This window comes from Podarcis vaucheri (genome assembly GCF_965113315.1).
Source record: "Podarcis vaucheri genome assembly, chromosome: 16".
Taxonomy (NCBI): Eukaryota; Metazoa; Chordata; class Lepidosauria; order Squamata; family Lacertidae; genus Podarcis; species Podarcis vaucheri.
In genome coordinates this window covers 8,467,801-8,494,869 of record NC_138754.1, presented here as the reverse complement: position 1 = coordinate 8,494,869, position 27,069 = coordinate 8,467,801, and the positions used below count along the sequence as shown (strand labels likewise).

The 27,069-nt window shown below is 47.7% G+C and overlaps 1 protein-coding gene and 1 long non-coding RNA gene across 6 annotated transcripts; both read right to left on the bottom strand.

The window, feature by feature from the left end:
- Positions 1 to 12: 12 nt before the first annotated feature.
- On the bottom strand, positions 13 to 27,068 carry LOC309520647 (protein S100-A16-like). Of its 5 annotated transcripts, XM_082202650.1 has the most exons (4): positions 25,091 to 25,258; positions 21,084 to 21,274; positions 19,938 to 20,076; positions 18,870 to 19,219 (listed from the first exon to the last, which is right to left on the bottom strand). In XM_082202650.1, the coding sequence occupies exons 2-4, from the start codon at positions 21,252 to 21,254 to the stop codon at positions 19,203 to 19,205; spliced, it is 327 nt and encodes a 108-aa protein (XP_082058776.1). In that variant the 5' UTR covers positions 21,255 to 21,274; positions 25,091 to 25,258; the 3' UTR covers positions 18,870 to 19,202. The 5 variants fall into 5 exon arrangements, with proteins under 5 accessions (XP_082058773.1, XP_082058774.1, XP_082058772.1 ...); XM_082202647.1 differs by lacking the exons at positions 18,870 to 19,219; positions 19,938 to 20,076; positions 25,091 to 25,258 and adding exons at positions 13 to 1,171; positions 26,843 to 27,068; XM_082202648.1 differs by lacking the exons at positions 18,870 to 19,219; positions 19,938 to 20,076 and adding an exon at positions 13 to 1,171 and having other exon boundaries at positions 21,084 to 21,266; positions 25,082 to 25,452.
- On the bottom strand, positions 15,793 to 16,681 carry LOC309520712. The gene is made up of 2 exons (XR_014214328.1): positions 16,577 to 16,681; positions 15,793 to 16,512 (listed from the first exon to the last, which is right to left on the bottom strand). It is a non-coding gene; the product is annotated as an uncharacterized lncRNA (long non-coding RNA).
- Position 27,069: the final 1 nt, after the last annotated feature.

Sequence of the window (27,069 nt, the reverse complement as noted above, 5' to 3'; positions counted from 1 at the left end):
TAATAATAATAATAATAATAATAATAATAGTTTTATTACCATTGTACAACATCTGCAGGACCCAAGAACAAGAGCACTCTTCCCTCCTGCGATTTCTAGAAACCTTGTGTGATACAGATAATTCATTTGGTCTTCCAAACATGATTTTACATCTGCGTTATCAATTTCTCTTGAAAACTGGGCTGTGTGTTTTTTTAAAAAAAATATTTTTCAATTTTTGAGTATGACAACATTTTTCTTCTTCTTATATATGCATATCCAATCCCAATTTGCATTGTTTGACTTCCCCCACCCCTGGTTTCCAATTTTTTTCCTTTTCTTCTCCTCCCATATAATTTTATTTCTCCAAATAATTTCAACTTCTTTTCCAATCCTAATTCTATTATTACTTCATAAATGTTACACCAAGCCTGCTAATGTTTTAACATATTTACAGTGTTCTTTAAAGTAATCTATAATTCCCCCCCCCTCAATTTTTGGTTAATTTTTGGAACAGAATTACAGAGGGCTCATGCGTAGAATATCTCCTTGGTTCAGCAGCCAGAGTTTACTGTGTTTGTAAGAAGGGGGGGGGGGAGAGATTTGCACAAATTGTTACCTCCTGTTTGCATTAGGCGAAAAAAATGTGAGTTTGTTTGATAAGGAGGTGGCAGGTTGGGTGAATCACTCTGCACCAATCCAGTTTATAACAGGGAGGCGTAGCCAGCATTTGATCCCGGAAGAGACAAGGGGTGGGGGAAAAACCCCACTAAACAAAAAAAATTATTTGAAGAATCGTTATCTCACCTTTCTGCCAAACAAGGCTCCTAGAACAACCTACAGATCAACACAAAGAAGACAGTGCCCTGCCCTCGGGTTTACAATCCTCAAACAGACATGGCACAAAAGGAAAATGGATTGGGAGGGCGGAAGAAAGAGCAAGATCTGCGTTTACAAGGTCTTCTCATGAGCAGCTGGGGTGGGGCATTTTAAGGCAAGGCGGAAGCAAAGGTCACTGGTATCTCAGGAGAGCTGATAGAATGGCCCTCTTTCCCTTCTCTCCCAGTATCTGATTGACTGAGCGGCTGCTAGCAGGTGACAGCTGATGGAGAAAGGGAGGCCATTGGAGCTGCCTTCTAGCAGAGATGATGGAGAGATCTTGCTTCTTCCCTCTTGCTCCATCTGCTACAGGCTGATGGATCGATAAAATAAAGACAGTCACTGAGAAATTGCACAAATGAAATACAGTGAAAATCCCTGAAACGAGAAGTTATCAACTATAAATATTATCTTGTGGAAATCAACTAAATAATAAAATTTTTAAAAAATCAAAAAGCTTAAGGAATTTTTTTTAGAAAAACCTAAAATAGAACAAAGCCTTAACGTGATGCCAGCTACAAACCTCGTTTCACTGAACTATTCAGTTTCATCAGAAGGAAATAGAAAAATCATGAACTTTAAATGACCAAAATTCAAACAAGGGTAGAACCCCCAAAATTCTGATGTATTATGATGCTAGCTCGACCTAGAGAAAGCAAAGTGCAGTAATAAAGGATTGAGGACTCAAGAGTACAATTTCTAATACTGAATTTACAAAAAAGTTTTGAAAACCTAAACAAGTTTTAAACAAAGCTCAACTTGAAGAAAGCAAGGAAAATAACAGAGGGCTGAGGACTCAGCTGTGAAAATTCTAGTGCTGCTTTTACAAAAAGGTTTAAAAACCTAAGTGGCACAAATTCAAAGAAAAGAATACAAGATAAAGCTGTTTTAGATTTTAAACAAACTCAAGAACAGGGCTGAAACACTCCCATGGTCTAGATGTTACTGCTGGTGTTAAAGACTGCTGGCAGGTGACAGCTGATGGAGAAAGGAGGTGATCCTGAATCTCCCCTCTTGCTCCATCTGCTACAGCCTGATGGATCGCTCCTTAACGGGAGGGTCACTTTTTCCTGCCCCCCACATACCCTCATACGGGACTTTCTGAGGGCTGCAAGACATGGGTGGGCGGGGCCAGAGGCCACAAAAGTGGGTGGGGCCACAGTGGTGAGTCTCAACTTTTTCATGTGAGGTTTTCTATTGATTTTGTGAGGGCGACGGTGGCGTGAGAGCTCTTTGTGAACTAATATTTTCCTGCCCCCGCCCCCGCCTTGTATAACCGTGCCTAATTTTTCCGATTGTTCTAGCTTTCAGCGAACATTCTTTCTTTTTTTACGCCTTAAAGAACAGATCTAATCTTCACAGCCTTGTTCTCTGTCACTGAGCTAGCAAATCACTGAGCGACACCACTCCCAAAAGCAAGATATATTAAAAATTCATTTCAGATCATGAATGGATATAATTGAGGGGGGGGAGAGATTTGATCTGAAGCACGATCTGTTCCAAAATTACTCTGGAGTCAAAGAACTGATCCGAGGTGTGCGGCGGGTTAATTGATTTGGATGGAGGTCTCGGTTGTCTTGCCACCTGTTGCTTTTTAAATCTGAAATTTGCATCTATACCTACAAACCAACGTTTGTACCTTTTTGCATCCCAGATATTTCCACTGCTTTGCCCCTTCCTGATTAAATCTTGTGATTTACTGCAAAGGGGAGGGGGGCAGTTTTGCATAGAGAGATAAAAGCTCGCTCACTTGGAAACCTTGATGCAAATGGAAATGATTGCAGAAGCACAAAACCCTTCTGTAAGAAAGCAAAGGAGCTGTCCAAGGATGCAAATTGAGGAGGCAAATTCATGTTCCCCTTCTTTGGATTCAGAAGTCTGGAGTTGGTACTATACCAGTCCTGTGCGCAGCCTGGGAGTCATTCTGGACTCACAGCTGTCCATGGAGGCACAGGTCAATTCTGTGTCCAGGGCAGCTGTCTACCAGCTCCATCTGGTACATAGGCTGAGACCCTACCTGCCCGCGGACTGTCTCGCCAGAGTGGTGCATGCTCTGGTTATCTCCCGCTTGGACTACTGCAAAGCGCTCTATGTGGGGCTACCTTTGAAGGTGACCCGGAAACTACAACTAATCCAGAATGTGGCAGCTAGACTGGTGACTAGGAGCGGCCACCAAGACCACACAACACCGGTCTTGAAAGACCCACACTGGCTCCCAGTACATTTCCAAGCACAATTCAAAGTGTCGATACTGACCTTTAAAGCCCTAAATGGCCTCGGTCCAGTATACCTGAAGGAGTGTCTCCACCCCCATCATTCTGCCCGGACACTGAGGTCCAGCTCCGAGGGCCTTCTGGCAGTTCCCTTACTGCGAGAAGCAAAGCTACAGGGAACCAAGCAGAGGGCCTTCTTGGTAGTGGCACCCGCCCTGTGGAACACCCTCCTATCAGATGTCAAAGAGAAAAACAACTACCAGACTTTTAGAAGACATCTGAAGGCAGCCCTGTTTAGGGAAACTTTTGATGTTTAATAGACTATTGTATTTTAATACAGCGGCACCTCGGGTTACAGATGCTTCAGGTTACAGACACTTCAGGTTACAGACTCCAGTAACCCAAAAATAGTACCTTGGATTAAGAACTTTGCTTCAGGATGAGAACAGAAATCGCGTGGCGGTGGCACGGCGGCAGCGGGAGGCCCCATTAGCTAAAGTGGCGTCTCGGGTTAAGAACAGTTTCAGGTTAAGAACGGAGCTCCGGAACGAATTAAGTACTTAACCCGAGGTACCACTGTATTCTGTTGGAAGCCGCCCAGAGTGGCTGGGGAAACGCAGCCAGATGGGCGGGGTATAAATAAATAAGCACGAGTCTCCAGGTGTTCGAGAAACCAGTATGGTGGGATGAATCATCATAGTAAGGGGCTCAGTGACAGAGTCTCTGTCTTGTCAGCAGAAGGCCCCAGACTGAAATCTTGGACCGCTTCTGCCAGTCAGATCAGACAGCGCTGGGCTAGATGGACCCAACGGTCTGACGCAGCACACGACAGCTGCCTATGAACCCGCGACCGAGAGCTGCATCCCTTTTTGCAAGTGGCAAGCAAGACTTCCTTCCACGCCGCTTCCCTCGCAGCCTGGCACTCTGCCTCCATGCCAGGGCGTGGCGCCTCGGGGCAAAGGGAGTAGCTCCATCATGAGGAGATGACTCACCCGTGCGAAACTTTGGGCAGCAGAGACTGGAGGAATCGCTCGGAGGAACACACACACACACACACACTGTAATCGCAGCGCCCATCCCAGCTGCCTGGGGCCTGGCCTGCCGAGTGGAAAGAGCTGCCATCTGGAAAGAGGCAGAAAACTGGACCTGAAACTCACAAGCTTCAGAAACCTCTGAATAGATTTCCTGCCTGGCCAGGAAAAACTGAAACCAGCTTTCTTTGCAAAGGTCCTGCCGGAGGGGGGACTACAGACATTCCTCTGTCCCTTCCGCCCGATAAAGAGACAGGGAGCCTTTTTCCATTCAAGGGCCGGGTTTCTCCCAAAGATACATTCCAGGGGCCACCTGCCAGTGGCGGATGGATCCAGGGGCAAAGGCTGTAAATGTTGCTTATGTTTCTACCTGCACCTTTCTGCCCTCCGTCCGTCCACACAAAAGGCACGGTCAGAGTTCAAGGACACGTCCCAGCAAGGCAGAGATACTTGAGGAGGGTGATGAGGAAGACCACTAAGGGGGGAGTGGCCTGGGAAGAGTTCCAAGGGCCAGGCAGAGAGGTCTGGGCCCCCTCCAACACCCGCCCCCTTGGGCCTGAACTCCCCTATTCTTGTCTTAGTAGATGAGGAGGAAGCTTGATTTAATTTTACTTGACTTCCTTAATCTGGGTTCTGAGTCCCTGTCCCAGCTTAAGGTAAAGGTAAAGGGACCCCTGACCATTAGGTCCAGTCGTGGACGACTCTGGGGTTGCAGCGCTCATCTCGCTTTATTGGCCAAGGGAGCCGGCGTACAGCTTCCGGGTCGTGTGGCCAGCCTGACTAAGCCGCTTCTGGCGAACCAGAGCAGCGCACAGAAACGCAGTCTACCTTCCCACCAGAACAGTACCTATTAATCTACTTGCACTTTGAGGTGCTTTCGAACTGCTAGGTTGGCAGGAGCTGGGACCGAGCAACGGGAGCTCACCCCTTTGCGGGGATTCGAACCGCTGACCTTCTGATCGGCAAGTCCTAGGCTCTGTGGTTTAACCCACAGTGCCACCCGCGTCCCTCTGCCCCAGCTTAGAGGGCCTCTTATTCAAAGGTAGACTGCCCTTGCTCCTGGAAGCTTTGTCCCTAACTAGCTGGGCTATTAACCTAAGCAGAGCTCTGCTGGGTCAGACCAAAGGCCCAACTAGTTTAGCATCTGTCACCCACAGCAGCGAGACAGTTGCCCCAGTGGGAAGCCCGTTGCGTGGTGAGTTCTCTTCCCCCCCAGTGGAAATAATGACACAAGACACAATTATTAAGGTTAATGGGCTAAAAAAGGCCACAACTTTATTGGTTACAGGTGATGAGCGGTATTGGCTTAGGCATTGGTCCTAACTGACTATATTCAACTCCAGCCCGTCCGCTTGAAGTCCGGGAAGGGTTAACCACCAGTAGGGGGAGTCCTGCTGATGCACATCAACTAGGAACTCCCCCGGGGTCACTGCTAGGGGGCGTGCCTTGGGCCCTCACTTCCATAGGCTTTGGACAGGGCCACGCCCCCCGGAATCCTTTAACAGACTATCCTTCAATATGTGGGGCAGGTGATGGCGCTACCTCCCTTCTTCCAACTACAGAACAATACCAATGCCTAACCGCCAATACCCAGAAAGTTGTGCCGATTTGCTACGAGGGATGTGGGTGGCGCTGTGGGTTAAACCACAGAGCCTAGGACTTGCCGATCGGAAGGTTGGCGGTTTGAATCCCCGCGACGGGGTGAGCTCCCGTTGCTCGGTCCCTGCTCCTGCCAACCAAGCAGTTCCAAAGCACGTCAAAGTGCAAGTAGATAAATAGGTACCACTCCGGCGGGAAGGTAAACGGCGTTTCCGTGCGCTGCTCTGGTTCGCCAGAAGCGGCTTAGTCATGCTGGCCACATGACCCGGAAACTGTACGCCGGCTCCCTCGGCCAATAAAGCGAGATGAGCGCCGCAACCCCAGAGTCGGACATGACTGGACCTAATGGTCAGGGGTCCCTTTACCTTTACCCTAGGCGAAAACTACATGGCTGGTGCCAATTTGCCAAGTGGGAAAATTCCTACCAGGCCCTTCAATTGGCGACCAACCAAGGCCCATAGCAAGGTCAAGGAACGGAAACCTTATAGGGCGGGAGGGTGGGAAAAAGCAGGAACAACTGGCGGGGCGGCAAAGAGGGAGAACCCCGGCTGCGTCCTGCCTTAAATAGGACAGGCCACGCCCCCTGAGCCAGCCGATTGGCCGACCAGGGGATGACATGGCCGGGAATCCCCCAATCATGTGGGGCTGGCCACCACCCGCCCCGCATGGGGAGGGGCCGGGAAGCCCGCAACCCCACCTCCTCCTTAGGCGGAAGTGGCTTAAGCATGCGAGCACTCAGCCTCTCCTGCTATTGTCCCCCAGTGATGGGTCTTCAAAGGTAGAGTGCCACTGTCCACGGAGGGTTCATTTAATAATTGTGCTTGGCAATTGTATTGGCACTACCTCGTGATGAGCAGTAGTAATAACAGGCACCATTGTCTTTTAAAGCTACTGACCATCCCAGCCTCTTGTAGCGGTGAGTTCCACAAGTCAACAGGATTAACTCAAGGGGTGAGATGGGGATGGAATTCTGGCCTAGTCCTAAATCTCATTGCTGCTCTATTTCAACAGTTGATCTTGAGTTCAAGCCTTGGGACGGAGGTACTGACCATCTCCACCTGTTGATCTTCTGCTTCTTTTCACAGAACCATAGGAAGGGACACCCAGAGTTATCTAGTCCAGCCCCTGCGATGCAGGAATTCCTGCCGGTGTCTTACAGCGCCGGTCAGCTCCATAAGTCAAAGCTGCAATTTTATGCCTTTTGAATCTTTTGCCTTTCGGAGCTACCTTTTTTATGCAGCTTAAACGAATCGATTCTTGTGTCTTCTCAAGAGCGCAGTTTAGGGCCGGAGTGTATTTTGGATCAAGGCTGCCTGCATAAACTTGCAGACCTTAGTTCTCTGAGCTGTGCACGTGACAGGCAGCTAACCCTTTATTTAGCTGCGCACGCAAGCACACAACCCCTTTTGTCTTCTTGTCACACTCTGTCCCGTGCCCGGCTCTCGAATCCTCTCTGCCTTTCCCATCGCCCAGCACATCTGAATAAGCGCCTCCATTGTCCGATGGCCAGTCACCCGTAAAACAGGCCCCGATTTCAGCAGCAAAGAGCGGTGACTCTTGAAACAAGCAACCTCAGCCTGGTGGGAAACCATCCACCTTCTGGAACCTTGTCCGGGCCCTGCTCAGAGTAGACCTACTAGGGGCAACGGGCACGACAAAATCAAGTTGGCGAGGCTCATTCGACAACAGGCGAGAAGCCGAGCTTTTAGTGTCCGTCGGCACGGTCCTGCGGAACTCTCTGCCACTAGAGATTTCTGTGCCAGCTTTTAAATACCTGCTGGAAACTTTTTCTATTCTGCAACTTCGTTCTGCCAGTTAAGAATGCACTCCTTCTACAAATGGTGAATTAATGCCTGTTTTTATGGTTTTCATACTGCACACATTGTACGTTTTATTGCTGTAAAGAGCTTTGATATCTTTTTTTTTAAATCCCCAAATGGCATTGTGGATTATTTATACAAATAAATAAATAAATAAATAAATAAAGCAGCTGTTTGGTCTACTCTGAGTAAGAACATAAAGAGTAAGAGCCCTGCTGGATCAGGGCCTATCTAGTCCAGCATCCTGCTCTCACGGTGGCTAACCAGAAGCCGCTTTGAAAAAGCCCGTAAGCAGGATCCGAGTTCAAGAGCAGCCTTTGATAATAAAATTATGATGATAGTGATTATCTGGCAGGACTTCGTGAGTACGAGGGTTGGATGAATCTTTTAATTTTGTTTTTTCTTAGTTTTTCATCCCCTCCCCTCATTCTGGTCTTTTCTCCACATTTCGACATCTGTCTGTTGTTATTGTTATTTCTGCTGCTGCTGCTATTATAATTATTATTAACCAATCCTCATGAAAATTCGCCATCGTCTCAGTGCCTCTTTCTCCTGAAAACTCGTGGTTTGTTTTTTAAATTTGTTTTTATTCGTTATTCATTTTCGTTCATTACATACATCTCAAATTCTTAACATTTACTATATATTCCTCCCTCCCTCCCCTCCAAGACTTCCCCCAACTTGCATTTCTGGTTTGTTTATATTTTCACCCACTTTGCTAACTCTCAACATAAAAAGTTATTAATAACATAGCATCAAACCTTAAAAACATAAAAATAAAATTAAATACATCATCTTATTTCACTATCTTCCAAACATTTTCTGATGCTAATAATGTGGAGGTTTATTTAAATCCTGCCATCAAGTCTATTGCCTTTCTTTGTTTCTGCAAATATAATATGAATGGTTCCCAGTCTTTTTCAAAGTCTCTGTTGTCTTTTTCTCTTAGTCTTTCTGTCATTTTTGCCAGTACTGCATAGTTCATCAACTTCTCTTGCCATTGTTATTTAGTTGGTATTTCTCCTGTCTTCCAATTTTGTGCAATCAACATTCTTGCTGCTGTAGTGGCATACATAAATAAAGCCCTCATTTCTTTTAGTATGTCTTGACCTAAAATACCGAAAACTTGTGGTTTTATTGCTTTGGGGTTTTTTTTTTGCCATTTGTGTGCAGTTTTCCTTAAGATGTACATTATTCCAGTAACATTTCCCCTAAAATAATGGAGTCTTCTGAGTCGTTGGCAAGCCCATTTTTTATGCACAATCAACATTACACAAATATATGCGTTTTTGTACGCGTGATGGGGCGTGGCAAAATTCGAGGAACTGAAGGCTTCGGAAGGTGGCTGCTTTTTAGTTTGCCTAGGGTTTCAGAAAGCACAAATTAGGTAAAACTGCCTTTAAATGTGGACCTCATCTACATCCTTACCCCCCTTCTCTCCCCAGACATTGTTAGGACCAGACTATGCATTGATTGGACCAGACTATGCAGAGGGAGGGACGCAAGTGGCGCTGTGGGTTAAACCACAGAGCCTAGGGCTTGCCGATCAGAAGGTTGGCGGTTTGAATCCCCGCGATGGGGTGAGCTCCCATTGCTCTGGCCCTGCTCCTGCCAACCTAGCAGTTCGAAAGCATGAAGTGCAAGTAGATAAATAGGTACCGCTGCGGCGGGAAGGTAAACGGCGTTTGCGTGTGCTGCTCTGGTTCGCCAGAAGCGGCTTAGTCATGTTGGCCACATGACCCGGAAGCTGTACGCTGACTCCCCACAGCTGCAAAATCTTCAGTCCCTTGATGTTTGAAGATTTCAGTTAGTCTAATCCATAAAAGAACTTCTCGGGGCTAAGAGGAAACAAACCTGCGGCTTTTTCTTATTTCCTTACATCTGTCACGCATGCATGCAAATTTATGGGCGCGTTCCCATTTCTCGTTTACGGTCTTAAATCAGGCCAGCCAGATCTTGCATTTGGGGTCAGGAAATGGGCAGCCAAACGGCAATTAGAAAATAATTGATCCAGGGGCTGGAGCTGGGGGAAAGTTCGCCTCCGCGGCATTTGAATGCTAAGAGCGTGATCCTCTAACGTTTACTCACAAGGAAGCCCCACCAAGTTCAGTTGGGGCTCAAGTGTGTTTATGGGATGCCTTTCCCCAAGCTGGTGCCTTCCAGCTGTTTTCAACTACAGCTCAGTCGGTAGAGCTTGAAACTCTATAACTGTTTAAGGTGGTAACATAGGGATTGACGTCTCTGGTATGAACAAGGTCTTGCCTGTGCTTTTTTAGAACTTCGGCCACCATGGCCAAGAGGATTCGTTTTTCTCCTCATCCACACACACACACACACACACACTTCTCAGAGTCACCATTCTAATCAGCTGCATGTCTCTTCCCTCTGCATAGGTAAAGGGACCCTTGACCATTAGATCCAACTAATCCAGAATGCGGCAGCTAGACTGGTGACTGGGAGCGGCCGCAGAGACCACATAACACTGGTCTTGAAAGACCTACATTGGCTCCCAGTATGTTTCCGAGCACAATTCAAAGTGTTGGTGCTGACCTTTAAAGCCCTAAATGGCCTTGGTCCAGTATATCTGAAGGAGCGTCTCCACCCCCATCGTTCTACCTGGACGCTGAGGTCCAGCACCGAGGGCCTTCTGGCAGTTCCCTCACTGCGAGAAGCCAAGTTACAGGGAACCAGGCAGAGGGCCTTCTCGGTAGTGGCACCCGCCCCATGGAACGCCCTCCCATCAGATGTCAAGGAAATAAACAACTACCAGGCTTTTAGAAGACATCTGAAGGCAGCCCTGTTTCGGGAAGCTTTTAATGTTTGATGTATTATAGTATTTTAATATTCTTTTGGAAGCCTCCCAGAGTGGCTGGGGAAGCCCAGCCAGATGGGCGGGGTATAAATAAATTATTATTATTATTATTATTATTATTATTATTATTATTATTATTATTATTATTATCCAGTCGTGACCGACTCTGGGGTTGTGGCGCTTATCTCGCTTTATTGGCCGATGGAGCCGGCGTACAGCTTCCGGGTCATGTGGCCAACATGACTAAGCCGCTTCTGGCGAACCAGAGCAGCACACGGAAACGCCGCTTACCTCCCCGCCAGAGCAGTACCTATTTATCTACTTGCACTTTGACGTGCTTTCGAACTGCTAGGTTGGCAGGAGCAGGGCCAGAGCAATGGGAGCTCACCCCATCGCGGGGATTCGAACCGCCGACCTTCTGATCGGCAAGCCCTAGGCTCTGTGGTTTAACCCACAGTGCCACTTGCGTCCCTCCCTCTGCATAGTCTGGTCCAATCCCTCCACTCTTCCGCCAAGTGAGTCAGCTCAACCCCGCAGTGTTCGGAAGGAGAGCAGGATGCCTGGGGAGACGGAATGACTCACTCGGCAAACACGCACCCTCCTCACGTTGCCAGGAGACCAGTGGGAGGCTCCTCCCCACCTCACTCGTTTTATTTGCAAACAAAGAAGGGGATTTCTTCGGCACTAGCCAGGACAAACGTCCCACTGGTCTAAAGGTTGGGCCGGCTGCTGAAACCTGTTGCCAGATCTCTTTCACTCCACAGCCCAGCATGGATGGGAGCTGGGGGGGGGGGCATCCGAGCAGAGAGTGAAGCATTTGGGGGTGCTGCCCCATGAACCTCTGACTGCCCCTGTCTTCTTACTTACAACCTGTCTAAGTGGCAACCTTGGCTGACAGCTTTCTCTCCCTCCTTCGTCTCGACATTGCTCTTTGTAGAACTCGGCAGGGAAGACATACACACCCTGCAAATGTCCTGGGGAAACTGAAGACTACTGTTGTCTATGCTCTGGTCAAGGTTAGATTACTGCAATGCATTATATGTAGGGCTGTCTCTGAAGACGGTCCGGGAACTTCGGCTAGTGCAGAATTCAGCAGCCGGATTGCACACCAGAGCAAGATAGTTTGAGCATATTACACCGACCCCGGTCCGACTGCACTGGCTACCAATTCATTTCCCAATTCAAAGTGCTGGTTTCAAAGCCTTAAACGGCTCAGGACCGCAATACCTCAAGGACCACCTCTTTCCGTATGAACCTATCCGGACCCTGAGATCATCTTTTGAGGCCCTTCTTTGTGTGCCTAATAATAATAATAATAATAATAATAATAATAATAATAATAATTTATTATTTATACCCTGCCCATCTGGCTGGGCTTTCCCAGCCACTCTGGGCAGCTTCCAACAAAATATTAAAATACAGTAATGCAGCAAACATTAAAAGCTTCCCTAAACAGGGCTGCCTTCAGATGACTTCTAAAAGTCTGGTAGGTGTTCTTCTCTTTGACATCTGGTGGGAGGGCGTTCCATAGGGCGGGTGCCACTACTGAGAAGGCTCTCTGTCTGGTTCCCTGTAACCTGGCTTCTCGCAGTGAGGGAACCACCAGAAGGCCCTCAGCGCTGGACCTCAATGCTCATTGAAAGATCTGGAGGGTGGCAACACAAGAACAGGGCCTTCTCTGCAGTGGCTCCCCGTCTGTGGAATGCTCTCCCCAGGGAACTTCGCCTGGTGCCTTCATTATACACCTTTAGGCACCAGGCAAAAATGTTCCTTTTTAACCAGGCCTTTGGTTGCCCTGATTGACAAGCAGCAGGTCTGGGGAAACCCCAAAAGTTTGGAGAAGTAATGCCTCTCTGTCGAAAGAAATAAAGCTTTGGGGAAAATAAGAATCTCCAGTGAGGAAAAATCTCTCAAATAGCTCTTTGAGGGCTGAGCATATTCAGTGGGCAGGGCTGACTGATTTATGGTTGACAGGGGTGGGATGGAAAAGCCAGCTGGTGGGAGCAGGAAGGATCGGAGTATCACAGGAAAGAATGTGTGTGTTTGTCTGGTAACTCTAAACAGTGAGACTCCATGCAGCAAAGTTTATTAGCAACTCCCCCATCATGGTCTTCTTTTATGAAGATGGTGATGTATATGGACTCAAATTTGTAGATGACACCAAACTGGGAGGGGTGGCTAACACCCCAGAGGACAGGATCACACTTCAAAACGACCTTGACAGATTAGAGAACTGGGCCAAAACAAACAAGATGAACTTTAACAGGGGGAAATGTAAAGTATTGCACCTGGGCAAAAAAAATGAGAGGCACAAATACAATATGGGGGACACCTAGCTTGAGAGCAGTACATGTGAAAAGGATCTAGGAGTCTTGGTTGACCACAAACTTGACATGTGCCAACAGTGTGACGCGGCAGCTAAAAAAGCCAATGCAATTCTGGGCTGCATCAATAGGAGTATAGCATCTAGATCAAGGGATGTAATAGTGCCACTGTATTCTGCTCTGGTCAGACCTCACCTGGAGTACTGTGTCCAGTTCTGGGCACCACAGTTCAAGGAGGACACTGACAAACTGGAACGTGCCCAGAGGAGGGCAACCAAAATGGTCAAAGGCCTGGAAACGATGCCTTATGAGGAACGGCTAAGGGAGCTGGGCATGTTTAGCCTGGAGAAGAGGAGGTTAAGGGGTGATATGATAGCCATGTTCAAATATATAAAAGGATGTCACATAGAGGAGGGAGAAAGGTTGTTTTCTGCTGCTCCAGAGAAGCGGACACGGAGCAATGGATCCAAACTACAAGAAAGAAGATTCCACCTAAACATTAGGAAGAACTTCCTGACAGTAAGAGCTGTTCGACAGTGGAATTTGCTGCCAAGGAGTGTGGTGGAGTCTCCTACTTTGGAGGTCTTTAAGCAGAGGCTTGACAACCATATGTCAGGAGTGCTCTGATGGTGTTTCCTGCTTGGCAGGGGGTTGGACTCGATGGCCCTTGTGGTCTCTTCCAACTCTATGATTCTATATATTACGATACGCCGAGTCTCAGGACTGGCACTGGCTGATGGGAACTGTAGTATAGCTGGAGGGAATGAGGTTGTCTCAATTGCCCAAGATGTAGAGAGAAAGATTGGGGGCTTTTTTACAGCTCCCTCATCACCACCTCTGGGAGTCGAGTTCAAATCCCTGCTTAGCTCAGGAGGTGACAGGGTAGCCTCTGAGCATGAACAGAGAGCACGCCAGGAGTAAACATGCCTCTTCTCCCAGTCCTTGGCTAATTAAACAATCTATATGGCTTGTTAAAACTGTGTCGGCGGAGTTATTGTTTTGTTTGTTATTATGCAGTTTATTATTCTTTGTATTTTAAAAAATAACAATAATAGCTTTTTATTCAAAATTAAAACAAAACATATTATCCAGAAACATACCATCGTTACCCCCCACCCCCATTTTTCCTCCCTCCCCCCACAAATCCCACCCCCCAGCCCCCCACCCGACTTCCCTCAGTTCCAGTCTTGGATTTCTCTAAAAATGCTGTTTTCTGCATGTTACACAGTTGTATAGATCCTCAAGCTATCTAGCTGATTATTATCAATAAAAAGTTTGTGAATGTTTGTTCAAAACCAGCCAAGGAGTCCAGTTCGCTTTGTTGTACTCTGGTTTCTCTTCAGATCGTATAAATCTTTCGCCTATTATTTGTGTGTTTTTTTAATACTGCAAACCACACCCTGTGATCCTTGGATGAAGGACGGCATAGAAATTTAATAAATAAATAAATAAGCAAACAAACAAACAAACGAATTTGAAAGGGTGCAAGTGTATAGCTCTCATTTTAAGAGTTGTTCCAATGCTGGAATCCATTTCAGAACCAACTTTGGAATGAACATCGCAGAGGGAGCGATCGGTTGGCCTGTGCTACCACCTTGTGTTGACCATCACCCACTGCAGGAGTTGTGTGTTTGTGTTTTGTTTGTGTGTGTGTGTGTGTTTTGCACATTCCATAGGGGAGGCCCTGTGGTTTTTTTTGCCAGCTCCCTCTGCTGCCCTCTGGTGCTCAGGACGCAGAAGCGCATGAACATGCATTGCTGTTAAATGCAGCCGTCGTTCTGGAAAGCTCGTCATTCCGGCTCTCTTAACAGGGCTTAGGAAAGGGATGGCCCTTCAGGTGTTGTGGGGCCACATCCCCAGTCACAGGCCATCCTGGCTGATGGGTCAGATGGGAGTCAAACAGCACCAGGAGAAATAAAAAAAATTCCTTCCAGTAGCACCTTAAAGACCAACTAAGTTAGTTCTTGGTATGAGCTTTCGTGTGCATGCACACTTCTTCAGATACACTGAAACAGAAGTTGCCAGATCCTTCTATATAGTGAGAAGGTGGGGAGGGATATTACTCAGAAGGGTGGTGGGAATGGGAGATTGGCAGATAGCTGAGATGAGCCTGTTGACGACTCTTAACGACTGTAATAGGTCTTACAGGAAAAGGCAAGGGGTGAGAAGGTGAGAAATGGTTTAGTCATGTATAGTGAGATACATGCACACGAAAGCTCATACCAAGAACTAACTTAGTTGGTATTTAAGGTGCTACTGGAAGGAATTTTTTTTATTTTGACTGGCTGACCAACACGGCTACCTATCTACTACTAGCACCAGGAGAGTCACAGTTCTGTCCATCTATTAGTTAGCAGTTGTGTGGAAAAAAGGTTCCAGATGTGGGATGGGGAACCTATGTCCCTCCCCAGATGCTGTTGACCTTTTGGGACTTCTTAGCTTAGAGAAATGATGAGCAAGAGGTGGCATGACAGAAGTACAGTGGTACCTTGGGTTAAGTACTTAATTCGTTAACCTGAAGCACCACTTTAGCTAATTGGGCCTCCTGCTGCTGCCGCGCCGCCGGAGCCCGATTTCTGTTCTTATCCTGAAGCAAAGTTCTTAACCTGAAGCACTATTTCTGGCTTAGTGGAGTGTGTAACCTGAAGCGTATGTAACCCAAGGTACCACTGTATATAAAAATTATTGTTACAACAGTCGGGTGCCTACCCCTCTCTCTGCCGCAAGACCCCATGGGGTTCTGGGCACACACATAGGGTCTGTATAATAATAATAATAATAATAATAATAATAATAATAATAATAATAAAAATAAATATATTATTTATATCCCTCCCATCTGCCTGGGTTTCCCCAGCCACTCTGGGCAGCTCCCAACAGAATATTAAAAACACAATAAAACGCCAAACATTAAAAACTTCCCTAAACAGGGCTGCCTTCAGGTGTCTTCTAAAAATCAGGTAGTTGTTTATTTACTGGAGATCTGATGGGAGGGTGCCACTACTAAGAAGGCTCTCTGCCTGGTTCCCTGTAGCTTCACTTCTCACAGTGAGGGAATTGCCAGAAGGCCCTCGGAGCTGGACCTCAGTGTCCGGGCTGAACGATGGGAAACTGAGACACAGCGGAGACTGTTGCGGCTTTAAGAAATACGGTTTATTCACAGATTAACACCTCCAGTCTGCACGGAGGGGGTCCAGATTTTACAGGATGGTCATCTCAAGAGGGGTTTGCTCCCCACAGTAGTGTAGCACTTCAGTCCAAGATATCTCCTAATCTCCTTTATTCCGTTTCATTCTAACGGTCCATTCTTTGGATGCTTTTAAGTACTAATTTAATCCCCCCAGGTGTTAGCTAACCTGATATTATGTACTAAGCTTGGAAAGTTGAACAATAGGCCGGTAGGATCCTAGAATGCAACAACCTGATTGGCCTGCAGGAGCAGCCCAATCAGACCCCAGGAGGAAGTCAATCAGCCTATTAGGCCGGCAGGATCCTAGAATGCAGCAACTGATTAGCCTGCAGGAGCAGCCCAATCAGGCTCTAGGAGGGAAGCAGAATCAGCCAATCAGACGGGACTCATTGTATAAATCATGAGGTTTGGGGGGGAATTTCATTCACTGTTTTACGAGCTGCAATAAAGAACCTGAAATCACTACGCGACCCTTGTTGATTAAAGATTAAGGATTAAGACTAGGATTAAAGAATGGTACAAATTTAGAACATTTACCTAGGTTAATTACCGCATTTTTTGCTCTATAAGACACACCTTTCCCCCTTCAAAAATTAAGGGGAAATGTGTGTGTATCTTATGGAGCGAATGCAGGCTCCTTGGCTTCAGCGATAGCAACGCGAAGCCTCCAAAGTGCAGAGAGAGTGCTCCCCCCACGCTCCGGAGGCTTCACGTTGCTTTCGCTGAAGCAGTCTGAAGCCCCCGGAGTGCATTGGGAACTCCCGTTGCACTACATTTGGTCCAGTTGTGGCCGACTCTGGGGTTGCAGCGCTCATCTTGCTTTATTGGTCGAGGGAGCCGGCGTACAGCTTTCGGGTCATGTGGCCAGCAGGACTAAGCCGCTTCTGGCAAACCAGAGCAGCGCACGGAAACGCCGTTTACCTTCCCGCTAGAGCGGTACCTATTTATCTACTTGCACTTTGAGGTGCTTTTGAACTGCTAGGTTGGCAGGAGCGGGGACCGAGCAATGGGAGCTCACCCCATTGCGGGGATTCGAACCGTCAACCTTCTGATCAGCAAGTCCTAGGCTCTGTGGTTTAACCCACAGCACCACCCGCGTCCCATTGTTGGAAGATTAGACACAGATAAAAGAAAAGGGCCTCATGAGAAGGTGATATTTTTTCTGTTGCACGTCCACTCCTGGGGCTTAGCTCTAAGATGTTTGCTAGCAGCAAGGCACAAATCCTGAGAGCATCAAACAGCTGTGGACCCTCCTATGAGAGGCAGTCCCTGCTAGAAGAGGCATAGGGCAACAGATGCTTTAGTTCTGCACTGGGACTGAATTGCAACCGGAAAAAGGTCCTGGAACGCAGAACATGCCTGCAGTGGCCGGAAAGAAAGATTCTTTCTTTCTTTCTTTCTTTCTTTCTTTCTTTCTTTCTTTCTTTCTTTCGTTGCTTGTACAGTGGTACCTCAGTTTACGAACTTAATCTGTTCCGCATGTCCGTTCTTAACCAAAACCATTCTTAAACCGAGGCACGCTTTCCCTAAAGAGGTCTCCCGCCACCGGTGCCCTTCCTCCGTTCAGATTCCGTTCTTAGACCAAGGTAAAGTTCTCAAACTATGACACTACTTCTGGTTTTGCGGAGTTCGTAAACCGAATCGTTTGTAAACACAGCTTTTCTTAAACTGAGGAACCCCTGTACGTGCAAGTTATCAGGTCAGCAAGCCCAAGGAGAGGAAGTTTAGAAGGTTGGAGAGAGAGTCTTCCATCCTGGCCTGTGCAGGGAATGTACTGCTTCTGAAGGAATAGGAAACTCCAGAAGTTGGCGCTGCTTTTAACAAAGTGAACCAATGCACCAACTTGGATTTTCATGCGCAAGGCTCATTGTAATACAGTGGTACCTCGGGTTAAGTACTTAATTCATTCCGGAGGTCCGTTCTTAACCTGAAACTGTTCTTAACCTGAGGCACCACTTTAGCTAATGGGGCCTCTCACTGCCGCCACACGATTTCTGTTCTCATCCTGAAGCAAAGTTCTTAACCGAGGTACTATTTCTGGGTTAGCGGAGTCTGTAACCTGAAGCGTCTGTAACCTGAAGCGTATGTAACCCGAGGTACCACTGTAAATGGTTTTGGTTTTTTTAAGTGCCTGAACTATGGAACTCACTGCCACAAGAGGCAGCAGTGGATGGCCTTAAAAGAGGATAAGAACATAAGAAGAGGCTGTTGGATCACGCCAGGATTCTGTTCTCATGGGGGCCAACCAGATGTCTGTGGGAGGAGAGTGGCGAGCAGGATCCAAGCGTAAAGGCCCTCTCTCCTCCTGAGGTTTCCAGCAACTGGTATTCAGAAACTTTGCGGCCTCTGACCATAGAGGTTGACCATGGCCTCCTTCTCCTCTAACCCTCGGACATCAAGCTTAACTCTGAGCCATAGCTGTCAACTTACAGATTTGAAAATAAGGGACCAGCAGCCAAAATAAGGGACCTGCAGCCTCACCTGTTCCAGGCACTCCAGTCTTCCTGTCCTCCTGCAGTCTGGTCAAACTCATGCTGGTAGCTTCGAGAACACTGTCCAACCAACTTCGTAACCAGAGGTTCAACTGAATAGAATCTGAATCCCATGCACCACAAGGCCTATGCAGCCTCAACTTAAGATGGCTCCCCGGCCTGGCTTTGCACTGCAAAGTCTGCAGCAGCACGTGCAACAAAATGGCGTCCAGCATTCAAAAAACCCCTCCGCTTGCATTAACTAGCCACACACAAGGCATGCAAGCTCCACCCCCCAGTCGTTCTTAGATTTCTTATTGGGTGAGCAACACAGCCAAGCAACACAGTTGGAGCCTCCCTCCTCCCTGGCCGGCAGGGAGGGAGGGAGAGGAGCTGCTTCCTTTGAAATTTAAGGGACATTTAAGGGACATCCATCAATAAGGGACAGCAGCGGGACATGGCGCTGGAATAAGGGACTGTACCTTCAAATAAGGGACACTTGACAGCTATGCTCTGAGCTGATCAGAGAGGAAGTCACATGACTCTGACACTCAGAGTCCAGTCTTTATTGTCACAGTCTGACAGTCTGGCTGCAACTCCCCGAGGCATGGCCAGCCCCTCCCTCCAACTGCCCACCACCCTCCTAGACACAGCGTCCCGAGTGCAGCCGTCAAGAGGCATTGAACAGACGGACAGGCAGTTTCCACGGACAGCTCCATGTTCCCGATCTTCTGTAGAGCTTGGCTTCCAAAAGGGCTGCCATTGGGAAATGTCCTGTGCAGCCCGGCCAGTAGGGGGAGCTGGAACGATGGCAAAGTTAAGGCAGGGCTGGGGGCTGGGGGGGAGCAGCCCACATGTTCTCTCCTGCGGGGTCTCATTCTCCATCATCCGTCACGCTCCTTTAAAAAAAAAAATTATTGATTTTAACATATAAATTATAAAATGTACCACAAAACTTATCACTTATACAATCTTTTTAGACTTCCATCAGCCCCTCTGATGATCCACCGTTTTAACCACTTCTTATGCATTTCTTAACTTTATATTGCCTTTACATCTCTTAACAAATCCATCCTTCCCCTTCTCCATTTTTGCAATACTTCTAATAATACTCCTCACAAAACGTCTTGCAACCCTACAAACGTCGTCTGTTCTTCACAATTACTTTTCAAATAGTCCGTAAATTTACTCCAGTCTTCCGTGAATTTCTGGTCCCGCCGGTTTCAAATCCTTCCTGTTAGTTTATCTAGCTCTGCATAGTCCATTAACTTCACCCTCCATTCTTCAATCGTCGGTAGTTCTTCTTGCTTCCATTTTTGGGCCAATAATATTCTTGCTGCTGTTATTGCATATAAAAAGAGCTTATATTCCTTTCTATTTATATCACTCCCCACAATGCTCAATAAGAATGCTTCTGGTTTCTTTATAAATGTGTATTTCAACATTTTTTTCATCTCATTATATATCATCTCCCAGAAGCATTTCACCTTTTTACATTCCCACCACATGTGATAAAATGTACCCTCTTTTTCTTTACATTTCCAACATTTATTGCTGACTTTATACATTTTCGCTAACTTAACAGGTGTAATATACCATCTATCATCCATCACGCTCCTGAACCTGTTGCTTCACGTGCAAAAGCTGGTTGATGATGCCACCGATCAGCCTCCAATATTCGTCAAAGCTCATCTTCCCGTCCTCGTCCAAATCCATGTCAGCAAACATTTCTTGGGCGGCAGTCTTGCTGTCGGTGTTCTGGATGGGAGTGACAGGGAAGAACAGGGAGGAGAAGGAAAGAAACTAGTGAGAAAAGCAGGAATGGAAGACCTAATGCCTAAGGATATGGAAAACCTCCCACGTCCTGCCACAAATAAAATACAATTACAGTCATACCTCAGGTTACAGACGCTTCAGGCTGCGTTTTTTCAGGTTACGGACTGCCGAAACCCAGAAGTACCAGAACGGCTTACTTCCGGGTTTTGGGGGTCGCGCATGCGCAGAAGCGCTAAATTGTGCTTTGCGCATGCGCAGAAGCGCTGAATAGCAACCTGCGCGTGCGCAGACGCGACGCTGCGGGTTGCGAACGTGCATCTCGCACAGATCACGTTCGCAACCCGAGCATCCACTGTAATCAAACATTTTCCAGCACACATTCACTGTTAAAAGTCGACTTTCCTCCCTCCCTTCCATGCTTTTTTCCTGGTTATCTTCAGCTGCTGTATATTATAATTATAACTTCTTCCACTCGTACCTTGGAAGTCAAACGGAATCTGCTCCAGAAGTCCGTTCGACTTCCAAAACATTTGGAAATCTTAAGCGTGGCTTCTGATTGGCCGCAGGAAGCTCCTGCAGCCAATAATAAGCTGCGGAAGTCATGCTGGACGTTCGGCTTCTGAAAATAGTTTGTAAACTGGAATACTGACTTCCGGGTTTGCGGCCTTTGGGAGCCCAAACGTTCGGGAACTAAGCTGTTCCAAAACCAAGGTACGACTGTATTCTCAAAGTAACTTTTGCCGCTAAACTTACTTCAAACCTGCTAGACGAAAAAAACCGCTCGACAAAGAGAATCACAGAACGGATTCTTTTCGTCTTGCGAGGCACCACTGTATTGGGGTCCTTTGCTGTCAGCCATATTCCTAGATCTCTCTGCCTCAAACCCTGGCAAACCCTGGCAAGCTGTTGCCAGTCAGTGCTGGAAATACTTAGCTAGATGAGGAAGCATTCTCTGTAGCCGCCACCACCACCGCTGCCCTTCGCCTCACCGACAGCACGTGGCTGAGCTCCTCGTTGAGCATCTTCCCAAAATTCTCCTTGCTGATCTTGCCCTGTTTCCCGAAAAAGTATCTGAGGAAAAAGGACTTCTCGGCGTATTTGTCGTAGTTCCTCACCAGCGTCAGGAGGGCCTCCTCCAGCTCGGAGAGGTTGCCGGCCATGGCCTCTCCTCCCTTGGCTCCTAGAAGAAGAGCGGAGGTGCGTCACTCACCAGCAGCACCCCTCCCCAGTTCATGTGTGGTGTAGCGGCTGGAGGGTCGGCGCAGGACCTGGGAGAGACCTGGGTTCGAATCCTCCTTGTGGCCATGAAGTTGCTTGGCTGCCCTTGGGCCAACTGCAATCTCTCCGCCTAACCTACCGTATTCTTCACTCCATAAGACGCACCAGACCATAAGACGCACCTACCGTATTTTTCGCTCTATAGGATGCACCAGACCATGGGACGCACCGGACCATATGAGGGGGAGAACAGGGAGGGGAATTCTCCCCCTCTCTGCGCAGCGCCCCTTTAGCGAAGCGGCAGGAGAAACGGAGCCCCTTCCATTTCTCCTCCCGCTTCGCTGAAGGGGTGCTGCACAGAGAGGGAAAACTGTGCAGCGCCTCTCCAGCGAAGCAAAGCCTGAAGAGCAAGAGGGATCGGTGTGCTCTCCAAGCTTCAGGCGGCTATCTGCAAGCCTTCGGAGCGCAGCGGGAACTCCTGTTGCTCTCCAAAGGCTTGCGCAGCGGGAACTCCTGTTGCTCTCCAAAGGCTTGCGGATAGCTGCCTGAAGCCAACGGAGTGCAGCGGAATTTCCCGCTGTGCTCTGGGGGCTTCAGGCAGCTTCAGTGAAAGCAACGCGAAGCCTCCAGAGCACGGGGGGAGCTCTTCCTCTGCGCTTCGGAGGCTTCGCGTTGCTATTGCTGAAGCCAAGGAACCTGCATTCGCTCCGTAAGACGCACACACATTTCCCCTTACTTTTTAGGAGGGGGAAGTGTATCTTATAGAGCGAAAAATACGGTACTTCGCAGGGCTGTTGTGAGGATAAAATGGAGAAGAAGAGAAGCCTATAGTCCGTCCTGATCTCTTTGGAGAAAAAGGGAATATAAATAATAGAATCACGGAATTGTAGAGGTGGTCAGCTAAGCTCTGGTTAAAGACCTCCAAAGAAAGAGAGCCCACCACCTCTTATAGGAGACCATTCCTCTGTTGAAATACTCTTATAAATAAAAAAAATTATTATTATGGAATGGGACATCGGGAGAATTTTGGAGGGTATGCAAGGTTACCCTTTTGCTGTGAGGTCGCCCTTACTTCTTCCCACCCACCCACTTGGACATACCTCTATGTTTAATGCACGTGGGGTCTGGATCTCTGCAGGAAGCGAGACTTGGGGATTTTTCATGAGGATTTTTCAAAAATGCAAATTTCTGCAGAAATTTGGAGAACTGGATTTAAGTTTGGGGGGAGAGGGAACGAGAAACTGAAGGAAGCTAAGCTGCCAGACCCTTCTCTTCCTAGCTAGGACAGGGAAAATCTCTCACGTCGAGGTTCTCCTTTTTCCAATCTTAAGTCCAGTTCTCAACATCAGTTTGCAATGTATTTCTTTAAAGTCCTTGCGGAAATTGCACCAGCGTTTCCCTGCGAATTTCTCCCGCTAGGTACAGGTTTGAGATGGAATCGTGTGCCTGGTGCACGCACATTTCTGCAGAGCGATGGGGGTTCGTTTTTGCAAGTTGATGCCTTCGGCTACACCCTTCTGCACTTGTCCCTTGGCACACTGCAAAATTCAGAGATGTGAGAATTCGGAAGAACGGCTACCGAACCAGGTCGCTTGCAAACCGTTGACCGACCACCCAGTGGCGGTATTCTTGCTAGGAATGTAGAACTAAGTGTGCCGTGGTGGGATCCAGCTGAGAGCACTTTATTTTTTCCCTTTTTAAAAATATTTTTTTATTGGAAATTTCAACACAATGGTTTTATCAAAAATACATCATCCACATTGTTATTATTTTTCCCCTCTATTCCTCCCCTCCAAACAAAAAAAAAATTCCAACCTCCCACCCCCAGACTTCCCTCAGCTCCTTTCTCCGGTTTCTCAACACATATTTCTATCTGCATGTTACAAAATTGTAAAAATCCTCAAGTTGTCTATCTCTATATTACAATAAATAGTTTGTGAATGTTTATTCAAAACCTGCCAAAGAGTCCAGTTCATTTTTTTGTTTCTTCAAATATTTCATAAAAGGTTCTCATTCATCTTTGAAGTCACAGTTATCCTTATCATGTTGTTTGTGTGTCAATTTTGCCAATTCCGCATAATCCATCAATTTTTCTTGCCACAGTTCTTTCATCAGGATTTCCTCAATCTTCCATCCTTGTGCTATTAAGACTCTTTGACAGTAAGAGCTGTTCAACAGCAGTTGAACCGTTGTCGCATACATAAAGATATTTTTTAATTTCTTTGGCGGGTCTTTTCCCATCAGCTGAGAGCCCTTTCGATGCTCTTAACCAAAGTGGAAAAGTGGAAAGAGCGCAGCCTAGTGGCGAATCACGTGTTTTGCACGCAGAAGGGCCTAGATTCAACTCCCTGAATCTCCAAGTAGGCACGAGAGCGAATCCTGCCTGAAATTTCCAAGAGCCTCTCCCAGTCAGTGTGGACAGCACTAATGCCCTGACTCAAGTATTTGGCAGCTTGCTCTGTTCCTATCTTATCCAGCCCTTTCTTCACAACCATGAGGACTGGTGCCTTACTTTATCAACAGGGCAATTTTCTTTTCTTTTTATTACATGTACAGTCGTAGCTCGTATCTCAAACGCCTTGGCTCCCAAGCAAATTGGCTCACGAACAATTGAAACCTGGAAGTGAGTGTTCCACTTTTCGAATAATTTTCAGAAGCCTAACATCTGGGACGGCTTCCGTGGCTTCCGATTGCCTGCAGGAGCTTCCTACAGCCAATCGGAAGCTGCGCTTTGGTTTCCGAACGTTTTGGAATCGAATGGACTTCCGGAAGGGATTCCGTTCAATTTCCAAGATACAACTGTATATACATACCACCTTTTCCTCCAAGGAGCTCAAAATGGCGTACCCGGTTCTCGTCTCCTCGTTTTATCTGTACAACAGCCCTGCAAGGTGGCTGTGGCTAATTTGCAGATCACATCCTTCCCGTGTGGAAGGTTGGATCCCCAGAATCTCCAGGCAGGGCTGGGAGAGGGAGCGAGACTAACTTCCAGAGACCCTGGAGTGCAGCTGCCAGCCCATGTAGGGCTCACTGAGCTAGATAGACCAATGTTAAACAGAGATGAGTTAGTGGGGAATCCTTCACCTTGTGTCAACTTAACTCACCTTGGTGGGCCTAGAGAATACCAATGAGGCAATTATATAAGACCGGTGTCAGCCCAACTCAGGTCAAGACCCAGTGGCTTGGCAAGGGACCCCTGACCATTAGGTCCAGTCGCGGCCGACTCTGGGGTTGCGGCACTCATCTCGCTTTATTGGCCGAGGGAGCCGGCGTACAGCTTCCGGGTCATGTGGCCAGCATGACTAATCCGCTTCTGGCGAACCAGAGCAGCGCACAGAAACGCCATTTACCTTCCCGCCGGAGCGGTACCTATTTATCTACTTGCACTTTGACGTGCTTTCGAACTGCTAGGTTGGCAGGGGCAGGGACCGAGCAACGGGAGCTCACCCCGTCGCGGGGATTCGAACCGCCGACCTTCTGATCGGCAAGCCCTAGGCTCTGTGGTTTAACCCACAGCGCCACCCGCGTCCCTGGCTTGGCAAGACCCTTCCCCAAACACCAGATCTGAGTTCTTCATTCCCGATTCCTTCCCCCTCCCTCCCGCCTCTTTTATACCAGATGTTTTCCCTTCTGTGGAGTCATTTCTTTGGCATGCCGGCGGGACAATGGCCTGCAGAGGCACGTCCTTTAGCTCAGGGTTTGAAAGAAAGTTTTGCATTTCACCCTTTCCGGCCCGTCCGATAAGCAAATGGACAGCGGCATGTTGAACATTCCTTACCTCGCAGAATTGCCGAGTGTGTGGCGTGTTGGCCAAAGAAATCTGGGTCTGTCTGTCTGTCTCAGTCCTGTTCCCCCAGAGCTTTGTCAGAGTGGGGGGGTTCTATGAGATTAGGCACCTCCCAGCTCCAGTTTAGGTACCTACGTCACAAGGCCGGCTCCCATTTCCTTTTAAAGAGGAACATTCCCTCCCACCCCCCTTTCCCCAGACACTCCCTTCGGGACTTTCCCTCTGAATAGCACTGCACGGCCCACCTGGCACTGGGATCAGGAAGCGAGTCAGAGACCAAGGCCGTTGCAAAATCAGAATATCCTGTGCTCAAAGGCAACTGCACTGGCTGCTGATTTGCTACAAGCTGGGGCAAGTTCAAGGTGTTGCTGTTAGTAAATAAAGCCCTTAACAACTTGGGACAAGTTCACCCGAGAGATCGCCTTGCCCCACAGCAGGCAAGTGGGGCCACATAAGACCCATTCCATCTTTGGAAGAAATCAATATTTTAGTGTGCCTATTGCTATCTCTGAATTCTGTTTTTGGCACCTGCTGAAATCACGCTGATCTTTTGACAAGCCTACCTACATGTTAAGAAAGTTGGTGCAAATTTTGACCTGGGTTTAATTTGTTGACGTTTTAAATTATCGCCGTTAATTATTATCGGTGATTATTATTTTTTTGTAAACCGCTTTGACTTCTTTTTTTAACAGTCAAGTGGTGAATAAATTTTTGCGAAACAAACAAATAAAGCAGAATGGGCTTTCTCATTCTTCCTGCAGGAGATAGAGAGTAAGGAATCTCAGCTAAAGCATCCATGAGTGATAGCCCTCCAACTGCATCTTTAAAAACCTCGGGTTAAGAATTTTGCTTCAGGATGAGAACAGAAATCGTGCTCCGGTGGTGCGGCAGCAGCAGGAGGCCCCATTAGCTAAAGTGGTGCTTCAGGTTAAGAACAGTTTCAGGTTAAGAACAGACCTCCGGAACGAATTAAGTGCTTAACCCAAGGTACCACTGTATATTCAACACAAAAAAACAGTTGTTGACAATTTGTTGTTGACAAAGGACAGCTGGACATATAAAGGGCCCCATCACCTACAGTAGCTTAGGGCCTCATTGAACCTAAATCCAGTCCTGATCCCATCAGTATTATCAGACAGAGATCAGTTGGACTTTAGCTGTGGAGAGATCCAACTATGTGTGCTTGCTCCTCCAAGGCCTAGGGAGGCACATCCTACTGCTCAGGAGGATGTACTAAATGGAAGCTATGTACTAAAGCTATGTACTACATGGAAAGAAGACTAGCATTTTGTCATAAAGGTAAAGGTAAAGCGACCCCTGACTATTAGGTCCAGTCGCGGACAACTCTGGGTTGCGTGCTCATCTCACTTTACAGTCTGAGGGAGCCAGTGTTTGTCTGCAGACAGATTCCGGGTCATGTGGCCAGCATGACTAAGCTGGCGAACCATAGCAGCGCACGGAAACGCCGTTTACCTTCCCGCCGGAGTGGTACCTATTTGTCGACTTGCACTTTGACGTGCTTTCGAACTGCTAGGTGGGCAGGAGCAGGGACCGAGCAACGGGAGCTCACCCCATCGCGGGGATTTGAACTGCCCACCTTCTGATCGGCAAGCCCTAGGCTCTGTGGTTTAGACTACAGCGCCACTTGTGTCCCTAGCATTTTGTCATAGGGTCCTCTAAAGGAAGCCTTTCCCCACTTACCTGACAAGCAAACGGGCTGCCACCTCCTGGATGTTTCCTTACCTTGTAGAACGGCGGTTTGTGCAGTGTGCGTTACGCCGGCCAAAGACTCCTGCACCCGTCTCCCTGTCTGTCTGTCTGTCTGTCTGCCTGTCTGCCTCGTCAGCGTTTGCTAGAGGAAGGCTAGAGGAGATTGGGCACCTCAAACCTCTCTCCCAGGACCTGTGCCATGAGGCTGGCTCCAACTTCCTTTGAAAGAGAAAAATTCCCTCCCTGCTCTTTGTTCCAGG